Source organism: Rhinolophus ferrumequinum, chromosome 11, assembly GCF_004115265.2.
Source record: "Rhinolophus ferrumequinum isolate MPI-CBG mRhiFer1 chromosome 11, mRhiFer1_v1.p, whole genome shotgun sequence".
Classification (NCBI taxonomy): domain Eukaryota; kingdom Metazoa; phylum Chordata; class Mammalia; order Chiroptera; family Rhinolophidae; genus Rhinolophus; species Rhinolophus ferrumequinum.
In genome coordinates this window covers 59,172,615-59,199,318 of record NC_046294.1, presented here as the reverse complement: position 1 = coordinate 59,199,318, position 26,704 = coordinate 59,172,615, and the positions used below count along the sequence as shown (strand labels likewise).

Sequence of the window (26,704 nt, the reverse complement as noted above, 5' to 3'; positions counted from 1 at the left end):
CCCCAGTGCCCCCACCTTATAGTGCTCACCTTCCTGGCTCAGTGAGGGCAGCGTGGGCATTACCTGCCTGCCCAGGTCCTGCAGGGAAGGGACAATGGTGTCCAACATCTCCAGTCCCCAGTCGGCTCTTGCTGGGTCCTCAACGGGTCTCTTTTCTTCCTTCTCCATATGGAGTTTGAACAAAAGTGATTTTCCCACCCGGAGATGTGGATGAGCCTTAAACTTAAAAAAAAATTACCAAATCTTGAAGAAAAAAATTTTGTTTGTTTCTTAAACGTGTTTTCTCGCTGTCCCTTCCTTCTGCTCCTCCTGAGCGGCAGAGACCCGAGAGCTGAATGGCACCAGAATCAGAGTGTGCAAATGCAAGCCTTGGGACCCCTGAGAAAGCCCAGGGAGTGAGCTGCAGCCACCCACTCGGGAGGGAGAGTAGGCCAGCCTAGGCAAGGGCGGGGTGCGTTGCTAGGACCCAACAAAGGGTCCCTGCGTTGCTAGAGCTCCAAAGTAGGGCCTTGGCCCCGCCCCGTTCTATGGGCCTCTTGTTGTTGGGTGATTTGGGAGCTCCAGACTGCCAGATTGGAAAGGAACTTAATGTTTTTCAACTTTGTTTTTTCCTTCCCCTCTTACCCTGGGCAGTGAAGAGACTGGCCACTTTTTAAATCACCTTGTACAAATCTGGGAATACTTTTTGCCCCGAATGACGGACATTTGAGTCTTCGGATCTGTTTGAGTATTTGAGTTTGAGCTGGAATTTGTTTCTCTCGTTTAGTTTTTCCTGGTCTCCCCTCCTACGAAATGGAAAGCTGGAAGATTGGGGAGGGAGCTGACTTTTTAAAAATCACAGTCATTTTTTTTTTTCCTTTCCTATACACTTTACAAATCTCATCCTGCAGAACTGTTTTCATACACTCCCCTCTGCTGATAACGAATTATCACAAGATCAACACCGGTGTAAATCCCACTCGGGTCACGAACCAGAACTCCATCAGTACCACAGAAACACACCTCATTCCCCCTCCAGCCATTATGCCAAAAAATAATATAAATTTGTTTTGCCTGTGTTTGAACTTTTGGAATCATATAACATGTATTCGTTTCAATGTGGCTCTGTCACTCAACATTGTGAGATTCCTCCATGGCTTCTGTGGTAACCATTTGTTCATTTTCATTGTTGCATATGAAATGATTCCTTTGTATGACTATGGCACAATTTATGTATCCATTGCATTACCGAGGGGACATTAGAGTTATTTGCATTTGGGACTACTAGGAATAATGTTGCTGCAAACATTCTTGAACAAAACTTTTGATGCACATATGTACTCATTTCTGCTGTGCATGTAACTAGAAGTAGATTGCTAGGTCATGGGAAATGGTGATTTTAACAGACAATGCCAAGCAGATTTGGTTGTCACAGTGGTGGTGGTAGAAGAGGAAAGCTTCTGGCACTTAGTGTGAACAGAAACCAGGGATGCTCAACCGCCTTCAATGTACGGGACAGTTCGACACAGTCAAGATTGTTCCACATTCTGTACCATTTTTAAACATCTCATCAGATTTCCGTGTAAAAAAAAAAAAAAAAGAAAAAAGAAAAGACTACTTATGAGCCTAGAAGAAATCCACTTTATAAATACAAAGAAGTTTTATTTATGACTCTAGGAAAAAATCCACTTTATAAATACGAAGAAGTTTTTGCTCAAATTCAGTATCATTTAATTTCCTAAGAACTCAATTCCAAATAAATTGGGGAAAGATTATGCATTTTTTCAGGATTTAAGAAGAATTCTTCACCACTTAGGAAAATTGTATCGTCACCATCGGTGAGGCTGGTGGTAGCTGAGTAGCCAACCTACCCGACCCATGCTGCTTTTGTAGCTGTTACATTCACTGTGGTTCTTCCTATAGGTAGAGGCATGTGGTGATTTCCTTTGCCTTCCAGCATAGTCATACCTGTACATATACAGAGGATGCCAAAAAAATGTATACACATTTTAAGGAAGGAAAAGACTGTATTAAAATTGCAATACAATGAATGATGTTAGCATTCATTGTAACATCATTGATTAATGCCATCTTTTGAGCAAACGTCATATTACATATTGCTACTATAATTCAATTCAACTTCAAAAGTAATACATGGATAACAACTCTTAAAATGTGTACATTTTTTTTGGCACCCCCGGTACATGTTAAAATATGTATTATTTTACTTACCTTTAATCTCTCTATTATACTAGATTTACGACTTTATATTCATTTTTAAATAGTATGGGTAGATAATACATTCAGGATAATAACAAAACATTACAAAATATTTGTTATTGAAAAAAACATCGTATCTAATAGGACTGAGAACCTCTGTGCTAAAACATGGCAAGCTCTATAACTCAGCCTCTTTATCTTGTTTACTAAGAAGGTCCAAACTAAGTTTGGGGCCTTTCTTAAGCTAGTTTCTTAGAAAAATAATTTCCTCCCATTCTCCCTTTTACCACCTGCCCTTGTCCTTTAGTCTGTTGATGGTGTTTAATTTTGAAGCACATGTCCTTGTGGAGAAAGCTGTCTCAAATCCTTTGGGGAAATGAGCAGAGAATATTGTTGAATGGATCAGCAGCAAGCAATGGGCAATCCCTCTGAGACACTGTCTTGACAAGAACTGTCAGGGCAGCTAATTTTTAGTGGCAATATCAGCATTATCATTCTATCTTCAGATAATCAGGAAATTATAGAAATATATTCATTTCTTAGAATAATAGATTAGATTTTGAATTAAACAAGGTGATGACACTTTTAGTCTCTAGAAAAGCTGTCTTCAGTTTCCGAAGATGGATATAAATGACTGCTAATTATTAGTGAAATGTAAGTGGCCAAAGGAGGAGCTACAAATAATAAAGACTTTCAATCTTTCAATCTTCTTTTCCTTTTGTCAAAGGCCTCTTGACAAAAGAGACTGTGGAAATACATATGACCCTGTGTTTACTAGCAACTTCCAAGGAGCTATAAACATTACATATCCTGAAAATATTTACCCTTCGGTTAACAAAGCACAGGCAAACCATGCAATTCCACTGCTAGGCATTCACTTGTTGGATATTCCTGCATGACCCACGCAAAGATACATGTATATACAATATTGTTTCTAATGCTAAATCTTAGAGTTAACCTAAAATAGTTATCATAGGGAAGTAGGTAAATTGTAAATCCATACTTTGGAATTCATTTTTGAGAGTTTGCTGAAAGCTGTACATTTATGTGCCGATATTTTAAAAGTCTCCCGATATATTAAGTGAACACCTATTGCAGAATAGTATTAATAATACAACCTATTTGTTTCAAATATATATACATATGTAAGTATACATGCATATTCCTATATATGTTTGTAAATACATAGAATATTTGAGGAAAGAGACACAAAAATTTTAGCAGTGGTTATTTTTGGATAGTGTGAAATTGTGTGTGAAGGTGGAGGCGTTCACAGAATTTTTACGTTCACTTTTCCCCTTTATCTACTGTTAACCAAGAGGATGAATTACTTTAAAATTTTAAAGTTAATTTACCAAAGAAAGAGAGATGGGGGCAAGGTGGGTACAGGCAGAGTACAGGGATTTATGCAAGCACTGAAGGAAATAAATTGGGCCAAAGTTTGCCAAAGTACTTCAATTTACATATACTTTTCTGCAAGCTCCAACTCACCTTGCAAAAGCCACATTGAATAGGCAGTCACTTTTACCCAGGCCCCAAAGCCCCAGGCCACAATATTCAGTGGCTTATATTAAGGGCAACTTGGAAACCTATTGAAAAAGAAAACATTTACAATACTCTTGTTTTGATATGAAACAAGATCAGAAATAAAAATTTGCAATAAATAATTTAACCTGCGTCTACTGAGTATCATTTGTGTCGAGCACTTTGGTATTTATTTGCTAAGAGAAATACAGCAGTAGGATATCCCTACACATGAAGAGTACACAACACAGTCACCGTTTAACAAATAGTTATTAAAGAAGGTTTTAAAACCAGGATTGGGTTCCAAAGTTAAAGTGTACATTGAAAATTGGATATGGGCAAAATTACTCTAGGAATACCTTCTTAGGAAGGCACCACGTGGGAGACCCACATACCATCTGTTGCTTCACAGACCCAACACAGCCAGTCTTTCCCTCCAGCATTGGATCAGATCACTTTCTTCAGGTGAGCACGTAATGAAATGGTCGGCTTACGGTTAGGAAACCAGTGTTGCTTGAAATACTCAACCAAATAGTAGAATTGCACTCACCACTGTGAGGTGCTTACATTATGAGAAGTACTTGGGAACCGAGACAGACTGAAAATATACCAAATGCATATCTTCAATCCGTTGTCTATCAAGGGTTTATGCAGAAGTGGACTTGGGTTTTTTTTCCATGTCAACTTAGCTAAGACAGAACTGCATTTCCCAGAATTCCCTTCCCTGTATAATTCTAGGTTAGGGTTAGTGAAAAGAGAAATTTGTGTGAGATTTGGAAGGCAGAAGTAAAGCAAAAGACAATTTTACGCTCTGCAGATTACCGTAGGGTCGGACACATCCACAGGCTCACTGTGTACGCGTGGCCCAGCGGCCTCGCCTGCAGCTCTCCAGCTCCTGTCGGACTGCCTCCTGCAGCTTCTCTGAATCTTCTACTAGGTGCTCGTTCAACACAGTGGCCAGAGGCAACACCTTATCCTGCAGGCCACTCATATCACCAAAGTTGAACTGTAATCAGAAATTTCTGAGAGAGGTGAGGGAAAGCTACCAAATAACTAAAAGGATAAATCTAGCTATGGGAAGGCTGGCCACAGGATGATGAATGTCATTGAGAGTGACAGCTGTTTATAAACGTTTGATGGATGAAATAGCCAAGATACATCCCACTGAAGAAAGATAACTAATGTGACAAATGAGAATCCTTTGAGAGTAAGTTATAGAATGATCTTGAGACCAAGGAAGAAATATAGGAACTCGAGTCAGACTATTTAAAAATACACCATACCAAGTAATGGATAGATAGCACACTTCTTATTCTGCCTGCACTATCTGTAGGATAAAAGTCACACAATAAGACTTTTCCATGTTGCATAGATGTGACCTCAACGAATAATAAATATGATAGTGATACCCATGTATATATAACATTATTTATTTATGAATAGAAACAATATTTATGCCATATTCATCTGACCTGCCCCTTTTATAAACATTTTGCATCTTTTTTCCATTTCACGTATGCTAAAATGAAAATCTGGCATTTGAAGACCTGAGTTCAAACCTGATATTAGCATAAATAATTTGTATGACTGAAAAAAATTAATATGTCTAAGCCTTAATTTTTTATTGGTAAAATAGGAATAATGAGGGTAATGCCAACAGAGGGAATTCCACTATACTTAAAGAAGCAATGGGAAAAGTTAAAATGAGAAAGATTTTTTTGGCTCCCCAAAATTCTAGTTACTCGTCCAATTTCACCATTATATTATACCATTCTGCACAGGCAAAACAAAATGTATATTCTACAGACAAATACCTCAACTATTTTTTTTTTAAATGGAGACTATTGATAAACATACTCAAAAAAACTAAAATGTAGGTGATTTTAGGTAATAGGTGACAAGTTGGTCTGCCAAATCATCTCACACAATGCTCAAAGATTAACTTAAAATGGATCAAAGATCTAAATCTAAAAGTAAAAACTATAAAACTTCTAGGATAAAATATAAGAAAAAAAAATCTCGTGATCTTGAAGTTAAGCAAATATTTCCTGGGAACACAAAAAGCATGAATCATAAAAGCTAAAAATCGGGGCAGCCGATGGCTCAGTTGGTTAGAGCGCGAGCTCTCAACAACAAGGTTGCCGGTTCAATTCCTGCACGGGATGGTGGGCTGCACCCACTGCAACTAAGATTGAAAACGGCAACTGGACTTGGAGCTGAGCTGCGCCCTCCACAACCAGATTAAAGGACAATGACTTGGAGCTGATGGGTCCTGGAAAAACACTGTTTCCCAATTTAAAAAAAAAAAAGTTTTTTTAAAGTTAAAAATTTGATAAATAGGATTTTATCAAAATTTAAAACTTTTACTCTTAAAAAGACACCATTAAGAAATGTAAAGGAAAGACACAGAACAGGAAAAAATATTCACAATACAAATATCTGAGAAGTGGTATACAGAATATATATATATATATACATATATATGTATATGTATACACACACACACACACGAGTTTTATGTATGTGTGCCTAAAACTCAATGATAAGAAGACAGCTCAATTTTTTTTAAATAGGCAAAATATTTGAACATACATTTTACAAAGGCAGATATACAAATTGCCAATAAGCAGATGAAAAGATTCTCAACATCACTGGTTATTAGGGAAACACATATTAAAACCACAAGAGATACCACTACAACATTAGAATAGCTACAGTTAAAAAGACTGATATACCAAGTGTTGGTGAAGATGTAAAGCAATTGGAACTTAGTTCTGCAGGTAAGACTGTAAAGTGGTTCAATGTATTTTGAAAAACTGGCAGTTTCTTCCAAAGCTAAATATACACCTACCATGTGACCCATCCATTCAAGTTCTAAGTATTCAACTGAGAAAAATAAAAACATAATGTTCACACAAAGTGTTATACACAAATATTCATAGCAGCTTTATTCACAATAACCAAAAATTTGAAATGACCCATGTGTCTACCAAATGGTAAATAGATAAACAACAGGTAGTATACAATGTAATACTGTTCAGTAAATGAAAAGGAATGAACTTACTGATAGAGGCAACAACATGGATGAACTTCAAAATCATTATATTGACTGGTAGAAACCTGGCACAAAGAATGCATACTGTTTGACTCCATTTATATACATTTCTAGAAAATGCAAACTAATTTTGAGTAACTCAAGCCAATCAGTGATTGGTTGTGGTCAGGATAAGAAGAAGAGATGAACAGCAAAGAGGAATGAGACATCTTTTGGGTGTGAGGGATACATTCTGTATCTTGAATGTGGTGGTAGTTTCACAGGATTATACCACAGTCAAAACTCATTAAAGCATACTCTTTAAATGGGTGCAGTTTGTTGTATATAAAATATATCTCAATGAAAATTTTTAAAAAAGTAACCCAGGGGCGGCCGGTTGGCTCAGTGGTTGGAGCACAGTGCTCATAACACCAAGGTCGCCGGTTCGACTCCCACATGGGCCAGTGATGTGCGACCTCCACAGCTAAATTGAAAACAATGACTTGACTTGGAGCTGATGGGTCCTGGAAAAACACACTGTTCCCTAATTTTAAAAAAAAGTAACCCAGAGTTTTAGAGGAAGTAAGCTTAAATAAATAATTCATAAGTAAAATAAAATTAAGAACTTGTTGGAGGGTTTTAACAGCAGACTGAACAAACAGCATATGTCAAGATTAATGAACTTGAAGAAATTATCTAAATTGAATCTCAAAGTGGAAGATGGGTGAAAAGAACCTAACAGAGTAAGAGAAATGTGAGACAAACGAAGTTCTAGGGAGAGAGGGAAGAGCGAATAAGAATAAAAAAGATATAGTCATTTGAGAAACAGTGGCTGAAAAGTTACCAAAGTTATGAAACACATTAACCACAGTTACACATTCTAAACACAAACAAATAGGCTAAAACTAAAGGGGTGACTAAAAGTATACTATGCTAACATCTATCAACTGGAAACTGGAGTGGTTCTAATAATATCAGACCAATTAGGTTTCAGAGCAAAGAATGTTACCAGAGATAAAGAGTGTCATTTCATCATGATAAAAGGTCAACTCAGTAGACATAAAAACCCTAATTAGTACATCCTATTATTCTATTACATTAATGCTCTTAATAACAGTTTCAAAATACATGAAGCAAAAACTGATTAAGTTGGGGATTACCAGTTTTCAATTTTCTTAATGTAAGGACATGTCTATTGCTTACTATTTTTATATAAACTTTTAATTCATCACTTAAGATATAATAAAAAATAATTTAAAAATACATACTACATCATAATCAAGAGGGGTTTACTCTAGAATAAAAGGATAGCTTAAAATTTTTGAAGTCCACCAGTGTAATTCACAGCATTAACAGAATAAAGCAATGGGGGAAAACACGATCCTATCAATAGGTAAAGGAAGCACATTTAATAAAACAAGCATTCTCGAGTTAAGAAAAAAAAAATCCTCAACAAAGTAGAAATGAAAGGAAATTTCCTTGATCTTAAAAAGGTTATATAGTAATAAAACCGTACAGCTACATAATTCTGGATGGTGAAATAGTCAAAGCTTTCTCCCCAAGATCAAAAACAAGATGAGAATGTTTTCTCTCACAGTTTTTATTCACCGTTGTGCTGGAAAAGCCCTAGATGGTGCTGTAAGACTAGAAAAATAAATAAAAGGTATACGATTGGAAACAAAAAGTAACACAGTTTTCATTTAAATATTACATGATTATAAAGGAAGAAAAGAAAATATATCAACTCTTAGAATCAATAAGTAAATTTAGCAATAAGCTCTCTATATAAAAGGTCAACGTATTTAAAAAATTATATTTCTATATACCAGCAAAAAATGATCAGAAAAAAATGGAATTTAAAAAATACCACTTAGAGTAGAATCAAAAGAATCAAATATCTAGAACAAATTTAAGACAAGTTCCATAAGGCTAATACTGACAACTACAAAATACTGTGTTTGTACCATAGAGAGAAAATACAGATGGACTAAATAAATGGAGAACTGTATCATGTTTATGAATCAAAAGACTGAGTATTGATAAGATGTCAATTTCCCACAATTTGATGTATAGTTTTAAGGCAAACCTAACCAAAAGCCCAGCAGGAATATTTATTTGGTGGATATTCACAGGATAAACCTAAAATTTATACAATGCAAATAAATGCAAAGAACCCTAAAATATCCGATCTTAAAGAAGAATAAAGTTGGGAGATTTACACTATCAGAGTTCGAGACTGTAAAGCTGCAGTAATTACGACCTGGAGTATTGGTGTAAGGATAGACACATAGACCAGTGTAACAAAATGGAGTCTAGGGGGTGGCTGGTTAGCTCAGTTGGTTAGAACGTGGTGCTGGTAGCACCAAAGTGGCCAGTTCGATCCCCGCATGGGCCACTGTGAGCTGTGCCCTCCCGAAAAAAAAAAAAAAATACACCTCTACTTAGAGAGTCACTTGGTTTCTGACAACAGTATCACTACAGTTCAGCAGGGAAACAATAGTCCTTGTCATTAAATGGTGCTCCAACAACTGCGTATTCATAGGGGAAAACAATAAGCCCTGCCTTGCACCAAACCCAAAAATTAATTCAAGGTGGATCATAGACCCAAATGTGAAAGCTAAAAAATAAAGCTCAAGAAGAAAACAGAGTAATTTGACAACTCTGGGGTAGGCCAAGATTTCTTAGACATGACAGAAAAAGTACTAACCTTAACAGACAAAATTGATTAATCTGACTTCATTAAAATTAAGAACTTCTATTATCAAAACACATCAGTAGGAAAATGAATAGGCAAATCACAAACTAGGAGAATATATATATTGGCAATACATATATCTGATATACCTGATAAACGATTGTATCCATAATATACAAAGAACTTTACAGGTCAATAAGAAATCTTTTAAAATGGGCAAAATAGTTGAACAGGCACATTTCAGAAAAGGAAGTTAAACATACCTTATGATACAGCAATTCCTTTCCTAAGTATATCCTCACCTAAATAACATATCAAGTGTGTATGTCTGTAAAAACTTTCACGAGAATGTTTACAGCAGCTCTATTCCTAACAGCCAGAAACTGGCAATAACCTAAACATCCATTAACAGATGAATGGATAAACAAATTATGGTATGTTTATACAATGGAATATGGCACAACAGTAAAAAAAGAAAAAACTACTGATATGCTCAACATAGGTAAATCTCCAAAATATTATGATGTGCAAAAGAAGAGAAACACAAGAGAAAAACTATATATTCATTTATATGGAGCTGAAGAACCTGCAAACTAATTTATGTGACAGAAGTCAGAAAACTCACCTCTGGAAAATGGGGTGTCAACCAGAAGGAAACACAGAGTTTCCTTGGGGGCTAACAATGTTCTGCATCTTGATTTAGGCGATGGTTACACAAGTATATACATCTGTAAAAAATACACATGCTTAAGATTTATTTTACAGTATGTACATTAATCTCTAATTTTTTAAAACTATGGGCCAACAGTGCACATATTATTTGACACATTGCAAGCACAAGGCTTTGTGCAGCCCACTCTTTGGTATCACGGCATTTAACAATTAAACCTTCTTAATCCTATCTAGGGACACAAGATAGCATAGAGGCTAAGAATTTGGGCTTGACAGTCCATCTTTCAACAAAAATTTTTGAGTTCCTTATTATATGGCAGGCTTTGCTCTGCACAGTGGGACAATAAACAGTAAAGAACACACCAAGACCCCGCCCTCACAGAGATCATAGTCTAGTGGGAGATACAGAAAACAAAATATAAATAATGTAAAGTAGGTACTACAATGAAAAATAAGGCATGACAACTGGACACAGGGTGAGGAGGCTACTGTAGAAAGGTTTCTCCGAGATTACATTTGAACAGAGACCGGGATGATGTAAAAAAACAATAACAACAAAAAAAAACAGCCATGAAAAACTAACCTCTAGGCCTTTAATTTTCTATTCTGGAAACCCTGGACACGCTACTTAATTTCTCTCAGTCTTAGTTTCATCATTAGTAAAATGGGGATCATAATAACTCCAGGTTGTATTAAGGATTGATTGAGATAATATATGTAAAGTGCTAACACTGTATCTGACATATCACAAGGACAATAAATAATAACTGTTTAAATCATAAAATAAGACACAAACAGAATGAGTACATCAGCGCTACAGTATATGGACTTTTTCATATTATTTTATATATACAATGTAACTGTTCTATAAACATTTTGGATTCAGAGTATTTGAATGTAACACCTGTTTTTGCAATGAGTCTGTTCCAACAGAGCTCTACCACAGAAAAAGAAAGGATGAGAAAATGGGGGAAATTGGAGAACAAGAATTGGATAAAGAAGCAGTGAAATAGAGTCAGAGTAGTTATTCTGAACAGACAGCTCACTTTTCCAAATCTGGGTTATAGGATACAAAATCGAGATGACAAAATTATCCTTCAAGAGTAAAGGAGAAATAAAGGCTTTCTCAGAAAAACAAAACCTGAGGAAATTCATCACCAGCAAACCTGCCTTACAAAAAAATTTAAAAGAAGTTCTTCTAGGAAAAGGAAAATGACATAGGTTAGAAACCACTTGCAATTCCTAGTAGATGGCACTGTGCTTTCTCAAGCCTCTCTACCTCTTTAGTTGTTCTTAAGTGGGAAGTCCCCTCCTAATTTCTATCACGTACCGGTGCCCAAGTCTCAGCTCTTATTAAAACCGTGCCCTCCGCATCTGTACAGGTGTCTGTTATCTGGGCTCACATTTCTCATTTCCAATAGGAACTCAATATTTCTTGAATGACTATTACACAAAAGCACTTTTTAAACAGCAGGTGTTTGGGAATGTCCCCAGGTCCCATGTCATACTACATACTGTATGTTATGTACAGTTTAACATACTGTATGTTAAAGCACCATCTGGTGGTGAAAGAAGATGGCTGTACTTGTAAGTCACCAAGAGGTGCTTTCCAAGCTCTCAGCTATCAGAGCTTTAACAATCATGTTAGACAAAAAAAGCCATGATGACTTGTATATAGATGTACCTTTGCCAAAACATAATTTTTCTTGAGGAAATGTTTCCTGCTCCTTCACCTACTCCAATTTTTTTTTCACCTTCCTCCCCATTTCCTCCCGTCCTTACTTCTGAATCCCTTTCTCCTGCATTTCGACGGGTCCATTGAAAACACAGTTCTGGTTGGCAATGGCTTTGTTTTGGCTGCCCTAAGAGCATCCAGATTTCCTTTTGGAATTTACACATCTAGACTGTGTGTAATTTTGGTGGGGCACTAATTCCTGGTGACCACATTCCATTGCCAAAGCTGAAGAAAACAGATCCCAGGGGCATGTGACCCAAGCTGTTATCACACGCTTTTTCTGAAAGGGCCCAGACTGTTGGGCCAGTGACAGAGAGACAACAGGAAAGTCTGGGATATACGCACTGCAGGTGGCGTGCTTTCCTCACGATCCTCCTTTGTAATTGTCAGGGTTCCGAATGCCCAGCCCCCCACAGCCCCTCGATTCCTGCCCGTGTCCAAGTCTGAGTCTCCCAGCCCCCAGTGCTCTGTGAGCTTCCTAATCCTCGTCGTAACTCCCTGCTCTTTTTTTTTTTTTATAGTCATATAACATTTTATTTACTGACCTCTCTGAAACATGTCAAAATTTGTAACAGCTAATGGAACTTTCCATCTTAAAATGTTGCTCAACATGACAAATTCCTAACAAAAAATATTTTAATGTACGAATCAACATGTGAACATTACATTCAGGTTACAAATATAAGCTAAATATCAAATAATATCATACTTTTGGTTTAATGGAAAATATTAAGTTGTACCAGTCATGCTTTAACACTTTGGTTAAGCAAAGAGCGAAATGAGCAGGGAGGTGAGAGGTATGCAAAGGTTTAACAGTTTACATAATCCATAGCCCTTCTGAGAAACTGGAAATATATGGCAAATATTTCTGTAATATGGTGCTTTCAGTCCATCAGTGATCGTTCTCTTCGTGCATTTAAAGGAACTGTTCGGTGTTTTGGGCACTGAAAACTAGATTCAAAGTAAGTCTGCTCAACAAGATAATACTATGAATCCTTTATATTCAAAAATATTGTTTAAATTTGGAAAGTTTAAGGTAAAGCATAGGTTTTCCTAATTACTTTGGGGTACAATCGAGACACTACTGTACATTATCAGTATACTGCTGTATAGTTAATTCTAGTTATATATTTGGTGGTCATCAACAGCACAAATTGTATGCTCTAAAAGAAATCTATTAATCCAGCAAAACTGGTTACATTTAATGTTTTTTAAAGATGGATATACTAAATTTAAGGAAGAATATGCTTTCCTTGACATCTCAATTTCAATTACTGATACAAATTTACCAAAAGAAATAATAATATATTTTGCCTTGGATCAAATAATCTGCAAAGTTTCCGAGATAGATGCATTTCTTGTTCAATTTCCAAAAATAAAGGCTTTCTAACTGAAAGCATTTACATTCCTAGCTCTCTAAAACACTTTTAAAAAAGTACAAAAAGAAAAAGAGAAGAAAACAAAAACAAACAAACAAAAGTACAAAAAAATGATCTCAGGTCTTCTGAATAACCCACTTAGTTACATAAAGTATTTTCGGTCTCAAAGTCAAAAGACATTTACTTCTAAGAACATGGCAAACAGTCTTCATTTCAAACCCTTCAGTCTGTTTCCATGGCAACACTGCGGGATTCCTTGGCTACCATAAGTCGCATTAGTTGACTGTGGAATTTCTCAATCTTCTTCACATCTTGAGCTTGGTCTGTTCTATACACCAAACAAACTAAATCGTCTGTTACTTTCATACACAAACTCCCATCAGCATGTCTATATTTGAGAACCACACGTGCCTTCATAGGGTCGGCGAGGTAGAGTTTCTCGGCCGCGCGACTGAACTCCTCCCAGGTCTGGTACTGCGGCATCGTGGGCCCCGCGGCGCAATGGGAGAAGGAGGCACCGTCGGGACCAGAGCCGGCGCAACCCGGCCCACCTACTACCCTAGGCACCTAGCTCCCACCACCGCCACTACCACCACCTCCACCCGATACAGCGCCCAGCAGGCCCCTCCCTGCTCTTTAAACTAGCCCAAGTCACTATCTGGGGTCTTGTCTGCTTACAAGTTTGTAAAACAACTCAACTGCAGACTAGAGTGTTGGCATAAAATGAGGCTACCCATCCTCCCACTCCATCATCAGGGAATAAACTTGAGGATTAAACCCTAGCTTTAGTCAGTCAGGTGGCTTAAGCCACACGCAGTTAATGGGAGAGTCCTTTGAAGTGAAAAACAGAAAAGGGGTAAATGTCAATAGGAAGACTAGACATTTCTAATGTAGATGAGATGAGATAATCCTGGAATGAAAATTAACCCGCGTAATAGCACACTAATTTGAGGTATTGTAGGAGAAAAGCGGCTGCAGCTAGGAAGCACTCAATGGACTTCCTCTGCTGTCCCCCATTGTATAGAACCTCTCTCCCTACAGAGACAAATGGGGGGAGCAGAAAGAACACCTGCATGCATCCAATGAGTACCTCATACAAAGGAATTTATGAGACCAAGAGAAACTAGAGGATAAAACCTGTTTACCCTGTCGGATGAAGAGCGTCTTGTCCAAAAGACAAAGAAATATGAAGGATCTCTCCTGAAATATTCTGTCACCTGATGGCGTATGCAGTGAAGTGAGGTCCTCCACTGCTGTGCAGTGAACAGGTGAGAGAGTTAACTAGACCAAAGGCCAAATGCGGGCTCCCTGATTATGGAATCTATGACTTTGGAACACTCATTGGACCTGTTAGTGAAAACAGCTTCAAGTTCCATAAACATCTAGTGTGTGAGAAAATAACCTATTAGGAGCAGGAAAACAGAACCTTACTCCATGACTGCTAACACCTTATTAAGTATTTTTGTCATGGATCATGATTTTGGTGTATCTAAAAAGTCATTGCTATATCCAAGGTCCAGATTTTCTGTTATCTTCTAAGAGTTTTAGAGTTTTGTATTTTATATTTAGCTCTATAATCTATTTTAGGTTGATTTTTGTGAAAGATGTAAGTTCTGTGTCTAGATTCATTTTTTTTTTTTTTTGCTTGTGGATGTCCAGTTGTTCTAGCATTTGTTGTAAGACTATCTTTGCTGCACTGTATTGCCTTTGCTCTTTTGTCAAAGATCAGTTGACTGTATTTGTGAGGGTCCGTTTTCTAGGCTCCCTAGTCTGTTTCACTGATCCATTGGTCTATTATTTTTGCCAATACCACACTGTCTTGATTATTGTATATTTAGAGTAAGTCTTTAAATTGGACAGTACCAGTCCACCAACTTTGTTCTTCTCCAATATTCCATTGGCTCTTCTGGGTCTTTTACCTCTCCATATGAAATTTAGAATCAGGAGCATTTGAGATCTTGTTCCCCAGCATATGTTGTCAGTTTGGCTCAAATAAACTTTTATACAAATTCAAAATAAAATTTTAGAATCAGTTTGTTGATATCCACAAACTAACTTGATGGGATTTTAATGCAATTGCACTAAATCTATAGATCAAGTTAGTAAGAATTGACATCTTGACACTATTGCATTTTCCTATCCATAAGCATGGAATAGCTCCACTTACTTCTTTCTTTTCTGTTTTGTAGTTTTCCTCATATGGATAGTGTACATATTTTGTTAGATTTATACCTATTTCATTTGGGGGGGTGTCAATGTAAATGGTAATGTGTTTTTTAATTTCAAATTCCACTTGCTTATTGCTAGTATAGAGGAAAGTGATTTGACTTTTGTGTATTAACCTTGTATCCTGCAACCTTGATATAATCACTTAGTGTTAGGTTGGTACAAAAGTAATCGCAGTTTAAAAGGTTAAAAATAATTGCAAAAACCACAATTACTTTTGCACCAAGCTAATAGTTCGGTTTTTTTGGTCAATTTATTCAGATTTTCTACAGATGAGCATGTCATCTGCAAACAAAGACAGTTTTATTTCTTCTTTCACAATCACAAAAGCATACCTTTTGTTTCCTTTTCTTGTCTTACTGCATTAACGAAAACATCCAATATGATACTGAAAAGGAATGGTGAGAGGGGATATCCTTACCTTGTTCCTGATCTTAGCAGAAAAGCTTCTAGTTTCTTTCAATTACATATGATGTTAGCTGTAGTTTTGGAGATGTTCTTTATCAAGTTGAAAATGTTCCCTTTTATTCCTAGTTTAATGAGAGGTATCATGAATGGGTGTTGGATTTTGTCAAAACATTTTTCTACACCTGTTGATATCATCATGTAGTTTTTAATTCTTTAGTCTATTGATGTGATGGATTACAGTGATTTTCAAATGTTGAACCATCTTTACATACCTGGAATAAATCCCACATGGTTGTGGTATATAATTGTTTTTATACAATGTTGGACTTGATTTGCTAATATTTTGTTGAGAATTTTTGCATCTGTGTTCATAAGAGAAACTGGTCTATAGTTCCTTTCCTTGTAATATCTTTGTCTGGTTTTGATATGTGGGTGATGGCTGGCCTCAAAATGAGTTAGGAAGTATTCCTTCTGCTTCTATCTTTTAGTAGATTGTAGATAACCTGTATAATTTCTTCCCTAAACGTCTGATTCACCAGAGAACCCGTATCTTAGAAATGACACCAAAAGCGTAAGTGACAAAAGAAAAAAGATAAACTGGAATACAATCAAAACTTTTGTGTTGCAACTCATACTCTCATCAAATAAATGAAGACAACCTACAGAATGGCAGAAAGTATTCGCAAATTATATACCTGATAAGGGACTTGTATCCAGAATATATGAGGTCTGACAATTAAGTTCAAGAACTTCTTGCGATGATGTTGCTAACCTTTTTTGATATCAGAGGAATTACTCATTATAAATTTGTACCACCTAGACAGTTAACCAAGTTTACTATTTGGAAGTGCTGAAAAGGCTGCATGAAAAAGTTAGATGACGTGAACTTTTCACCAACAATTCATGGCTCTTACATCACCAGCTCACAGGGCACTGTCTATGAGGGAGTTTTTAGCCCGTAAACAAATAACTGTATTGAAACACCCTCCCTACTCACCTGATTTGGCTCCCAATGACTTCTTTCTTTACCTGAAGATAAAGGAAATATTGAAAGGAAGACATTTTGACGACATTCAGAACATCAAGGGTAATACAATGACAGCTCTGATGGCCATTCCAGAAAAAGAGTTCCAAAATTGCTTTGAAGGATGGACTAGGCACTGGCGTTCGTGCATAGCTTCCCAAGGGGAATACTTCAAAGGTGGTCATAGTGATATTCAGCAATGAGGTATGTAGCACTTTTTCTAGAAGAGTTTGTTAATTTTATTGTCAGACCTCATATAATGAATGCTTATAACTCAACAATAAAAAGACAATCCAACTAAAAAACAGACAAAGGATTTGAATAGTCATTTTTCCAAAGATCATAAACAAATGGCCAGTAAGCATATGAAATGATACTCAACATCATTAGTCATCAGAAAATTGCAAACCAAAACCAGAATGATACCACTTTACACCCACTGGAATGGCTACAATCTAGAGAGACAATACCTAATGTTGCCAAGTACGTGGAGATATTGAAACCGTCCTACACTGTTGATAGGAATGTAAAACTGGGCAACTGCTTTGTAAAACAGTTTAGCAGTTCTTCAGAAAGTTAAACATAGTTACCATATAGCCCAGTTAAATCCACACTATAGTATATACCCAAGAGAAACTGAAAGCATAGACCCACGTAAAAACTTGTACAGGAATGCTCATAGCAGTATTATCCATAATAGCTAAAAAGTGGAAATAACCCAATGTTCATCAACTGATACATGGATAAACTGTGCTATATCCATACATTAAATACCAGCAATAAAAAGAAGTGGTTACTAGTGCGTTCTGTAATATTGACAAATCTTGAAAATATTATGCTAAGTGAAGGGAGCCAGCCATAAAAGAACAAATACTGTATGATACCCCAAAATACCCCAAAATGCAAATCCACAGAAAGTTAATCTACTTGTTGCTTGGAGCTAGTGGGGGTAGGTGGAGTGTGGCGTGCTGGGGATTAACTACTAATGGATAGAGGGTTTCTTTTAAGGTAGGATGAAAATGTTCTACAATTAGAACAATGAGTCTTGATTGTTGCACAAACCTGTAAATATACTAAAAAACATTGTACATTGAGTGAATTTGATATGTGAATTTTATCTCAATAAAGCTTTTTTAAAATAAGCAAATGCTGAAAGCAGGTGTATATACACAAGTTATGGAAATATGGAAATAGAAGATGCAGCAATGAAAAATAATTTAATCATTCTAGTTGATGGTTATAACCTAAAATGAAAATGTCTTACAACTATGGAGCTAAGATAGCCATCGTCTCTTCAGCAAAATTATTTGCTGTCAATTTTCAATTAATTCTTCATGTACTGCATTTTAATGATACAAGAACCATAAATAATAAGATAGAAGCTATCGGCAATGCATTCGAAATCTAGAATCAGCATTTTCAAGATGTGTATGTCCCAGGTTCATACATGACCATTGATGCAGCTATATTCAGAAGACAATGCCCTTATCTTGTACATATATCACCACAACTATGAAGCTATGAAACACATATTTGGGTTTGCTATTTTCTCATTATTGTAAATTCTAATAAATTTCCTTATTATCCTTTTTTGTTCAGTGAATTATTCAAAATGTGACTTACAAACATTTTAAAAATGGACCCACAGGTGGCAAATGGTGTTATTAGTTTTTCCTAGTATACTGAATATAGATATTGGCTGAGATTGTTTCTTGCCTTTGGATATTTTTGACATATTCTTGTCTCCTCTGACAACTCATGATTTTGCCTTTCCCAATCCAAGCATAATAAAACTGTTGTCTTTTTTGCCTGAATTCTTCGGGTTTCCTTCACTTTATGGAAGAAGAGGAAATATTAAGTTTGTTTGGCATTCTCCAAATTTTAATTAATTCAAAGCTACTGTAAGAGCTCTTCTAAAAATCAAACTCTAAAGAAAAAATCTTGACAATCAAGAGTTCAGCTTTCCTCGGTTAAACGGCATGAGTAAAATTCATTAATAAAAATGTTTCAATGTACCTCAGTCCGCTCAAACTGCTGTAACAAAATACAATAGACTGGGGAGCTTATAATCAACAGGACTTTGTTTCTCCCACTTTTGGAGGCTGGCAGCCCAAGACCAAGGTGCCAGTGTGATGAGGTGCCAGCCCGCGTCCAGGCTGCACATTTCCCCATGTATTCTCATATGGTGTAAGGGGCGAGTGCGCTTTCTGGGGCCTCTGAAGGGCATTAAATCTCCTTCATGAGGGCTCTGTGTTCAGGAACTAATCACCTCCCAAACCCCACCTCCTAATACCATCACATTGGGCATTAGGATTTCACTGGATGAATTCTGTGAGGACATATACATTCTGACCATAGTAAAGGACTGTACATTTCAGGTAAAAAGAAACACACTCAAGTTCATGTAAAGATTTATACAGTAACTGTCTACAAAAAGATATATTGTATGAAATAAACTACAGGCCTAGAGAACTGTCATTGTCCACAATGTTTGTTTGTAGCCTCATAATAATCATGATAATTTATAGTAATTGTATAAATTGTGCTGTACCTCAATAGTGGATTCTACTCTCCTCCATTCTACAAAAGCATCATCGTCTGTAACATCCTCAATTCAGCACATTTAGTCTTTTGGAAGAGACATCAGAGAAAAACTGCCCTCAATGAAAAATTAGCTTATCAGATACTATAACAACTGGCGTGGCAATAAAACTCCAACACGTTGATTCCTGGATTCATTTTCCAAACTAAACAACAAATATCTTCTCCAGACAGCTGGTCAACCATTCATTCAGGAGTCTTTAAACAAACAATTCTTAGGAATCCTCCAGAAGCCAATGTCTTTGGAGGAAGACTACTTACTGATCAAGACCCTCAAGTCAAGCAGATAACAGAAAGTGGAAAACTTCTGCCCAAGGAGAAAAGCAAGATTAATTTTCGAATACCTTTTACTCCTTTTGCTTCTTATGGTTTGGCACATCCTAGAGATTGCCTAATGGTTTTTTAATATGCTCCCACATATTTTTATCATTTTATCCTTAATCCTTTATGGTCTGTCTGGCCATTTTAAGAAATGCAAGACTTTTCAGCAGTTTTCTCAGACCATAGCTACTCTCTGAATCTGTCAAATTCCACCGTAAAAAAAAATGTAATAGTTAATCCTTTAAACTCCTGAGGTCAATTTCCTCCCAAAGTTCCCTTCTGTTGTTCGAATTTTCCTCATGTCATTCGTCTATCTTCATTCTTTTAAACCTGGGACTTTACTCTAAGTCAACAAAATGTGTCCGCTATAATCATTACAGCAGTCCCAGAACCAAGCTCACCAGGAGAGAACAAATGCTGAAGCTATTCTCCCTGCGCTAGTCATATTCTCCAAAGATTTTCCAGACTTCCATGCAGGAACTAAACTCCACTGAGAATGTGCCCACCTCAAGGAAACAATTATTGGCTCATTCCTGTTGTGATAAAATATATTTATATTCCTAAAATTATGTGTACTCACCAGGTATTATTTATGTCAACACCAGGCTTTCAACCACCTCATAAATCCAAACCTATCTTGGGTGTATGAAATAATTATTAAGAAGCTTTCAGGTATTTTCTCTCCCGTGTTGTTTTTTTCTTCTTTTTTGTAGTGTATTTCCTTAAGGGTATTTCCTTAGTGTTCCTTAGTGTATTTCCTTAAGGATAACCAGAGACTTCCAAAATGAAACAGGCCTTGGCTAACTCAGGAGAGTGTTCAGAAGAGATAACTGACTCATTTAATCATACTATGTAAGAGTACCTACTCCAACAGCAACAATTAGAAAAGGTGGTTCAAGTGTTTACTCACCCACTACTGTGGAAGCCCAACAAACCAGTTTCAATTCACTACCCAGGACTGTCATGGACAATCACATTCTTTTATTTCCTCTTGGCAGGCCAGGGGGCAGTTTATATTTAGTTAACACTTCCTGTTGTAGCTCTATAGAGACCACTGGACAAATGGTCTAGGCTAAAGGAAAAGGCTACCTGACTGTAGATTAGATCCAGCTGGACTTTGGGACATGTTTTTGTAGCTTGACTTGGTAACCTAGGTGCCTGGCTTTGCATTCTAGTACAAGAACGATCATTTTGCTTCTGTTACTACAGCTGACTGATGCTTTCTGTACATAGTCTTAAACGCTATTGAGCAGCCACTGTCAAGTCACATGATTCAACAATGATCCACCATTATTAACACGAAGACCTGACACTAATGAATACCACTGAATACTTGATATACAATCATAGCCCAGTAAACAGCAATACCAATCTGGATTGATTACAACTCCAGAAGGTAATGGCCTACCCTTCGACTTAGGCTAAAGAAAGACCAGAAGAGAACTGAGAATTGAAAGAGAAATTACAATTTACAAAAATGTACAATTTGCAAAACACCATCAGTCTGCCAACCTTTGACAATGCAAAAAGTTACCTAAGCTCAAACTCTTTACACCAGCTCAGATGCATGTTTTAAGACCACAAACTGATCTAACAATAAATCTGCATAGTTCATGTATTCTAAAGATACTGACTATACCAGTAACTCTAGTTTTCAAAGACAATCCAAGATAATCCAAAACTAACTCCAGGCCCTTCCTTTGAGGACACCCCACAGTTCTTCTGGTGTATACGAGGCCTGACAATTAAGTTCGCGAACTCATCCCAGAAAGTGCTACATACCTCATTGCTGAATATCACTATGGTCACCTTCAAAGTACTTCCCTTGGGAACCTAAGCACCGACGCCAGCGCCCAGTCTACGCTTCAAAGCCATTTTGGAACTTTTTTTCTAGAATGGCCATCAGAGCTGTCATGTTACCCTTGATGTCCTGAAGGTCATCAAAATGTTTTCCTTTCAGTATTCCCTTTCTTTGGGTAAAGGAGGAAGTCATTGAGGCTCAGATCAGGTGAGAAGGGAGGGTGTTCCAATACAGTTATTTGTTTACTGGCTAAAAACTCCCTCACAGACAGTGCCATGTGAGCTGGTGCATTGCCGTGATGCAAGAACCCTGAATTGTTGGTGAAAAGTTCAGGTCGTCCAACTTTTTCAAGCAGCCTTTTCAGCACTTCCAAATAGTAAACTTGGCTGTTTGTCCAATTAGTACAAATTCATAATGAATAATCCCTCTGATATCAAAAAAGGTTAGCAATATTGTTGCATCAAGTTCGCGAACTGAAATGTTAGACCTCGTATTCATATACTCATTTGGCGCAGCAAGCTAATAAAACCTAGCTTTGATTATACATGAGATCCTGGTGAGTTTTGGTCAATGGGAGTCACCAGTATAAATGAGTCAGAGTTCCCTTTTGAATGAGACACAACAGTTTTATCTTCACATGCAAGATAATGAATTCTATGTATTCTATACAAAAATGCCTAACAACATTACCAGTATTAAACAAAAAACAAAAACCTCATCAGTACTAGTTATGGCAATTTTGTTAAACAAATGCAAATGCATGAATTTGCAGATACAAAAACTGACAGCCAACCTGTTCTAATTGAAAAAGACATAATCTTAAGCAATACTAGCTGAAAATAATTTCTCCATATGTAAAAATGTGTATTGCATGTTTTTCAAAAATTCCCCATTTGATATAACTGATTTTAAGTTAACTACTCTAGCAAACCAGTATAAAAATACATGACAGATTATAAATGCAATGGTATTTGGCACACTATGGTTGTGAATATGCTTTATTTTTAAGTAAAAAATGAATCATAGCCAAAACAAAATGTTTTGCCTCTGAATAATATTTTCAGCTTAAGGGAAAAAAGTCATTAAAGAGGAACATATTTTCATTTTTCAATGTTTTTAATTTTTTATAAAGATTTTAATTAAGCTTCACAGTCACTAAGCAGTTTTTAAACTTAGGTTTCATAATGCTTTTGATTTCATGCTTTTAAATGAAACTTTATCTTTAAAACATGACAAATTTCAGAATCCATTAAAAATTATTTTATTCAAATTATGTTTTCCAAAAGAGAGGGTTCTGTGCTAGTCGTCTTTGAAAGTTTTCATACCTACAAAAGAAAAACATATTTACAAGAAAATTAAAATAGAATCTTTCATAATTTGCCAAATGACTTACAAAAGCAAACAATTTTACATGTCACTTCTAAAAAGCTAAGATTAAAAAGCTAAAAAGTTAATCCTAAAGTTTAAGTATTAATTTATAAAAAGATAACAAGTATAACTGGCTTGTATCAAAGAACACAAATCATAATAAATTTTATTAATTTTTCTCTTCTTCAAATCTGAGAGCTAGAAGGGAACCTAAGGAGAAAATCAAATGTAACTCCTCTCTCATTTCATAAATGAGTCAATGAGAGTAATTAGCTCAAGGTCATATAGCTAAATTGTACAGCAAACTTCTCAACAAACTCTCTCTATGCATTCCCCACCACTGGACAAAGTGAAAAGAAATACCTAGAAAACAGAAACATGGGAAAGCTAGGAAAATATATGTATTAATCATTCATGTACAGGATGCTATATAAACCACCCTGATGCCTTAATACATATTTACTTTATATCAAGACTCCCTAAACTTAGAAAAAATAAATTTTGATTGATATTTCAAGCCTCGTATGTAATACTTATAATTTAAAATATAAAAAAATGTACACTCTTTAATTGTGGTCCCTAAAATACAGGCAATTGTATTTTCTTGTTTTTATTAATTCAAAATGACTACTATCTAAGAATATTTAGGTAAGAACCATTTCTAATCTAAACTCTACAGTACATACTTTTTAATGACATGCAAATATTAATATATGCTGATGTCCACAATTAAAGAATATGTTTAGATGTCAAAGAAGAAACATTCACAGGCAAAAAATATATGGTTACTATAAAAACGTTAATATTAGTGATAAAAAGTACGCCATACCATTTCAGAACCACATTTGCTGGAATGAACATTTCAGATGGACTTGGTGTCATCTGGGCCTGAGAGATAGCAAATGATGAAGCAAAATTGTAGAAATTGTCCAACATCTTTTGTGTGAACTGCAAAGTTAATAATGAATAGATTAGTGGATTATACTAAATACTCCATTTAGACCTTAATATTTTAAATTTAAAATGTTCCCACATTAACTCGGTTTTAAGGACTGAGTTCTAAACTGTAATGTTGAAAGTTAAGGAAGGTCATAAAATGATATTATAGCACAAAACTCATAACAATCTCTCTTTAGTACTTTCTTCTTTATATCTCAAAGAACTTCTGTTATCAAATATTTTATGCTCCTAACATATTCATTTTGGGAAAAAAAAAGAAAAATGTTTTTCCTTCAAAAATATCTTCTTTTTTCTCCATCTCTGTATCAACTACGCCCATCTCCTCAAATACCACCCTCCTCAAATTAACCTATTTCTTCATATAAAACAAATAACCATGTCTAAGAAGTCTATTTCTTGCCAAAAAGATAAAACTTAAATATAATAAAGGAACTAGCTACTTGCCATCAATTGTAAAGAAGAGAAAGGTTAACACTCTTCCATTTCCCCTATTTCCTGGCCTGTTTCTTCTCATTGATCCTGAAATGGGCAGATCCACTAGCATCCTTCATGACTCCATGGTAAAAGTTAGAAGTAAACTGATGCATGTTTCTTGAGAACCAAATGTTTAAGCACTAAGCCCAAAAGTAAACAAACTATTAAGGATAATACTACCTTCTATTCACTCGATAATAATCTTCCCACTACCACTTTCTCAAAAACATAAAACTAGTCAATAAGGCTCCTGCTGTCTCTATTCTATATGAAAGGAAATGTCTCATTAGGGTTTTTGTTTGTTTAATAATATCAAGGTAATTTAATCAAATAGAATCTACCATTAAGGTACTTGAACTAATACCAGAGTACAGTAAGATCACTAAAAGATCAGTATGGGTGTGGGGGGGTAAAAACCAACAGCAACAACCCTCCACACTAGCAACAAAAATTTTTAAATGAACTTTAAAAAGATCTAATTCAGAATAGAAACAAAGTCTCCTAAATACTTAGGAGAAAAGCTAAGACAAGCTGATAATAAGACTTGTGGAAAATAGAAACTCTAAGACTCTCTTGAGAGACAGAAAACAAATGAAAGGACCTATATACCATGTCCAGGGGGAAAGATAAAACATGTTCACAGATGGGAAGACAATGTGATAATGGCAGCAATTCTCCCCAAATTAAACCTATAAATTCAATGTTACTTCCAACTCAATTCCAACAAGGTTTTTCATGGAATTCAACAAACTGATACAAAAATTATGAAGAATACCTGAGCCTAGGTATTTTTTTTTGATGACTAGGTAGAGGGGCTTGGCCAACCAGATATTAAGATTTTTACTGGCAAAGGAACAGGCAAATAAACCAGTTGGAATAAGAGAGCCCAGAAACAACCTAAGCATATGTGACGACGTGATATATCTATAACAAAGATGCTATTACTCAGAGTAAAAAAAAGGACTAACTATTCAATTAATGGGGCTAGGACAACTAGTTTTCCACAGGGGAAAAGTGAATTTAGATACCATCTCATACCACACACAAACATAATTCAAAAACTAAAACATTAAAGCTTTAATTAAGAACTATAAGAGAATCTAACATCTTATCAGGGTAGGAAAGGATTTTTCAAATACAAAAAAACTCACAAATCATAAAGGGAACAACTGATAACCCTCTCTACATAAAAACATGTCAATATGCATTAGATATTATAAACTATGTTACAGACAAGCAACATGCTAGGAGAAGAAATCTGCAACATATATAACAAAGGATTATTATCCAGAACCCGTAAAGGCCTCTTCCCAAAAAAGGTAAAATTAAAAAGTACGATAACACAATATAAAATTGGGGAAAATTTATAAACAGTCAATTCCTGTAACAGAAAATACAAACGCAGACCAAAATGTGAAAAGATGCTCAACCTCATTAGTAATTTAAAACTACAAACCAAAACAACAGTTATAATTTCACCCATCAGCTGGGGAAAAATTTAAGATCTGATAAATATTAGTGAGACTGTATAAACATTTATCAATATGGAAATGAAAAAACCCAATTGTGGCTCATTCATACAGTGACATACTATACAATAAGTAAAACAAACTAGATCTATGCCATGTATCAACACAGATAAATCTTTAAAATAATGTTGAGTGAACAACAGTTAAGTTATAGAAGTTTGTGCAGTATGATACCATTTATATTCATTTTAAAAACATACAAAAGAGTAAATCAACAAGAAGGAAAAGTAGAGGAACCAAAGAACAAGGGATTCAAAACAGAAAATAAAAGAAACTTGTACAGTGATGGTGAAAGAAAATATCCTGATAACAGCTAAGCAATAGTCGAATAATCAGTACACAGTAAGACAAAAAAAAAAAAAAAAAAAGGAGCATTCCAAAAAATATGTTTCTAAGGCAAACTTTAAATGGCTATATTTATATAAATATACTGAATGGGAATGTACACTTGGCAGAATCTGGGCATAAATTAGAAATGGAAACAGAAATCCATGCAAACGGGAAAAAATGAAGTATTTATTAACCAGGAAAAATGAAGTTACACAAGAAATGTAATCATAGCACTACACACAGCTCAGGTCTGAAAAATATTTACCTAATCATAATACTGAAAACTTTGAATATTAATTTAACAAAAATCTATATTGGAAAGGTGGGGAGAAACGATGTCTGTGTTCATTGAGGAGTAGAGAGCTAAATCATGTTACATTTGGTAAGTCAATGGAAAACACCTACAACAGACAAATTAATAAAG

The 26,704-nt window shown here is 35.7% G+C and overlaps 3 protein-coding genes across 3 annotated transcripts in view; all 3 read right to left on the bottom strand.

Moving 5' to 3' along the window:
* Positions 1-187, bottom strand: part of CCDC81 (coiled-coil domain containing 81) — a 31,515-nt gene extending 31,328 nt beyond the window's left edge. The window contains exon 1 of the mRNA XM_033120968.1: positions 30-187. Within this exon, the coding sequence (XP_032976859.1) occupies positions 30-168 (139 nt within the window). The 5' untranslated portion in view covers positions 169-187. The remainder of the gene's footprint in view (positions 1-29) is intronic.
* Positions 188-13,284: 13,097 nt separating this feature from the next.
* LOC117030509 (signal recognition particle 9 kDa protein) lies at positions 13,285-13,810 on the bottom strand. Its single transcript, XM_033120622.1, has one exon. The coding sequence runs from the start codon at positions 13,719-13,721 to the stop codon at positions 13,461-13,463; it is 261 nt and encodes an 86-aa protein (XP_032976513.1). The 5' UTR covers positions 13,722-13,810; the 3' UTR covers positions 13,285-13,460.
* A 9,054-nt stretch (positions 13,811-22,864) lies between these two features.
* The window catches only part of HIKESHI (heat shock protein nuclear import factor hikeshi), a 36,814-nt gene continuing 32,974 nt past the window's right edge, over positions 22,865-26,704 (bottom strand). Inside the window, exons 4-5 of the mRNA XM_033118804.1 lie at positions 23,817-23,935; positions 22,865-22,944 (exon numbers count right to left, since the gene is read on the bottom strand). Of these exons, the coding sequence (XP_032974695.1) occupies positions 22,890-22,944; positions 23,817-23,935 (174 nt within the window). The 3' untranslated portion in view covers positions 22,865-22,889. The remainder of the gene's footprint in view (positions 22,945-23,816; positions 23,936-26,704) is intronic.

Bases quoted from the DNA above. Each gene is read 5' to 3' on its own strand.
- LOC117030509 (XM_033120622.1), bottom strand. From the start codon at position 13,721: ATGCCGCAGTACCAGACCTGGGAGGAGTTCAGTCGCGCGGCCGAGAAA.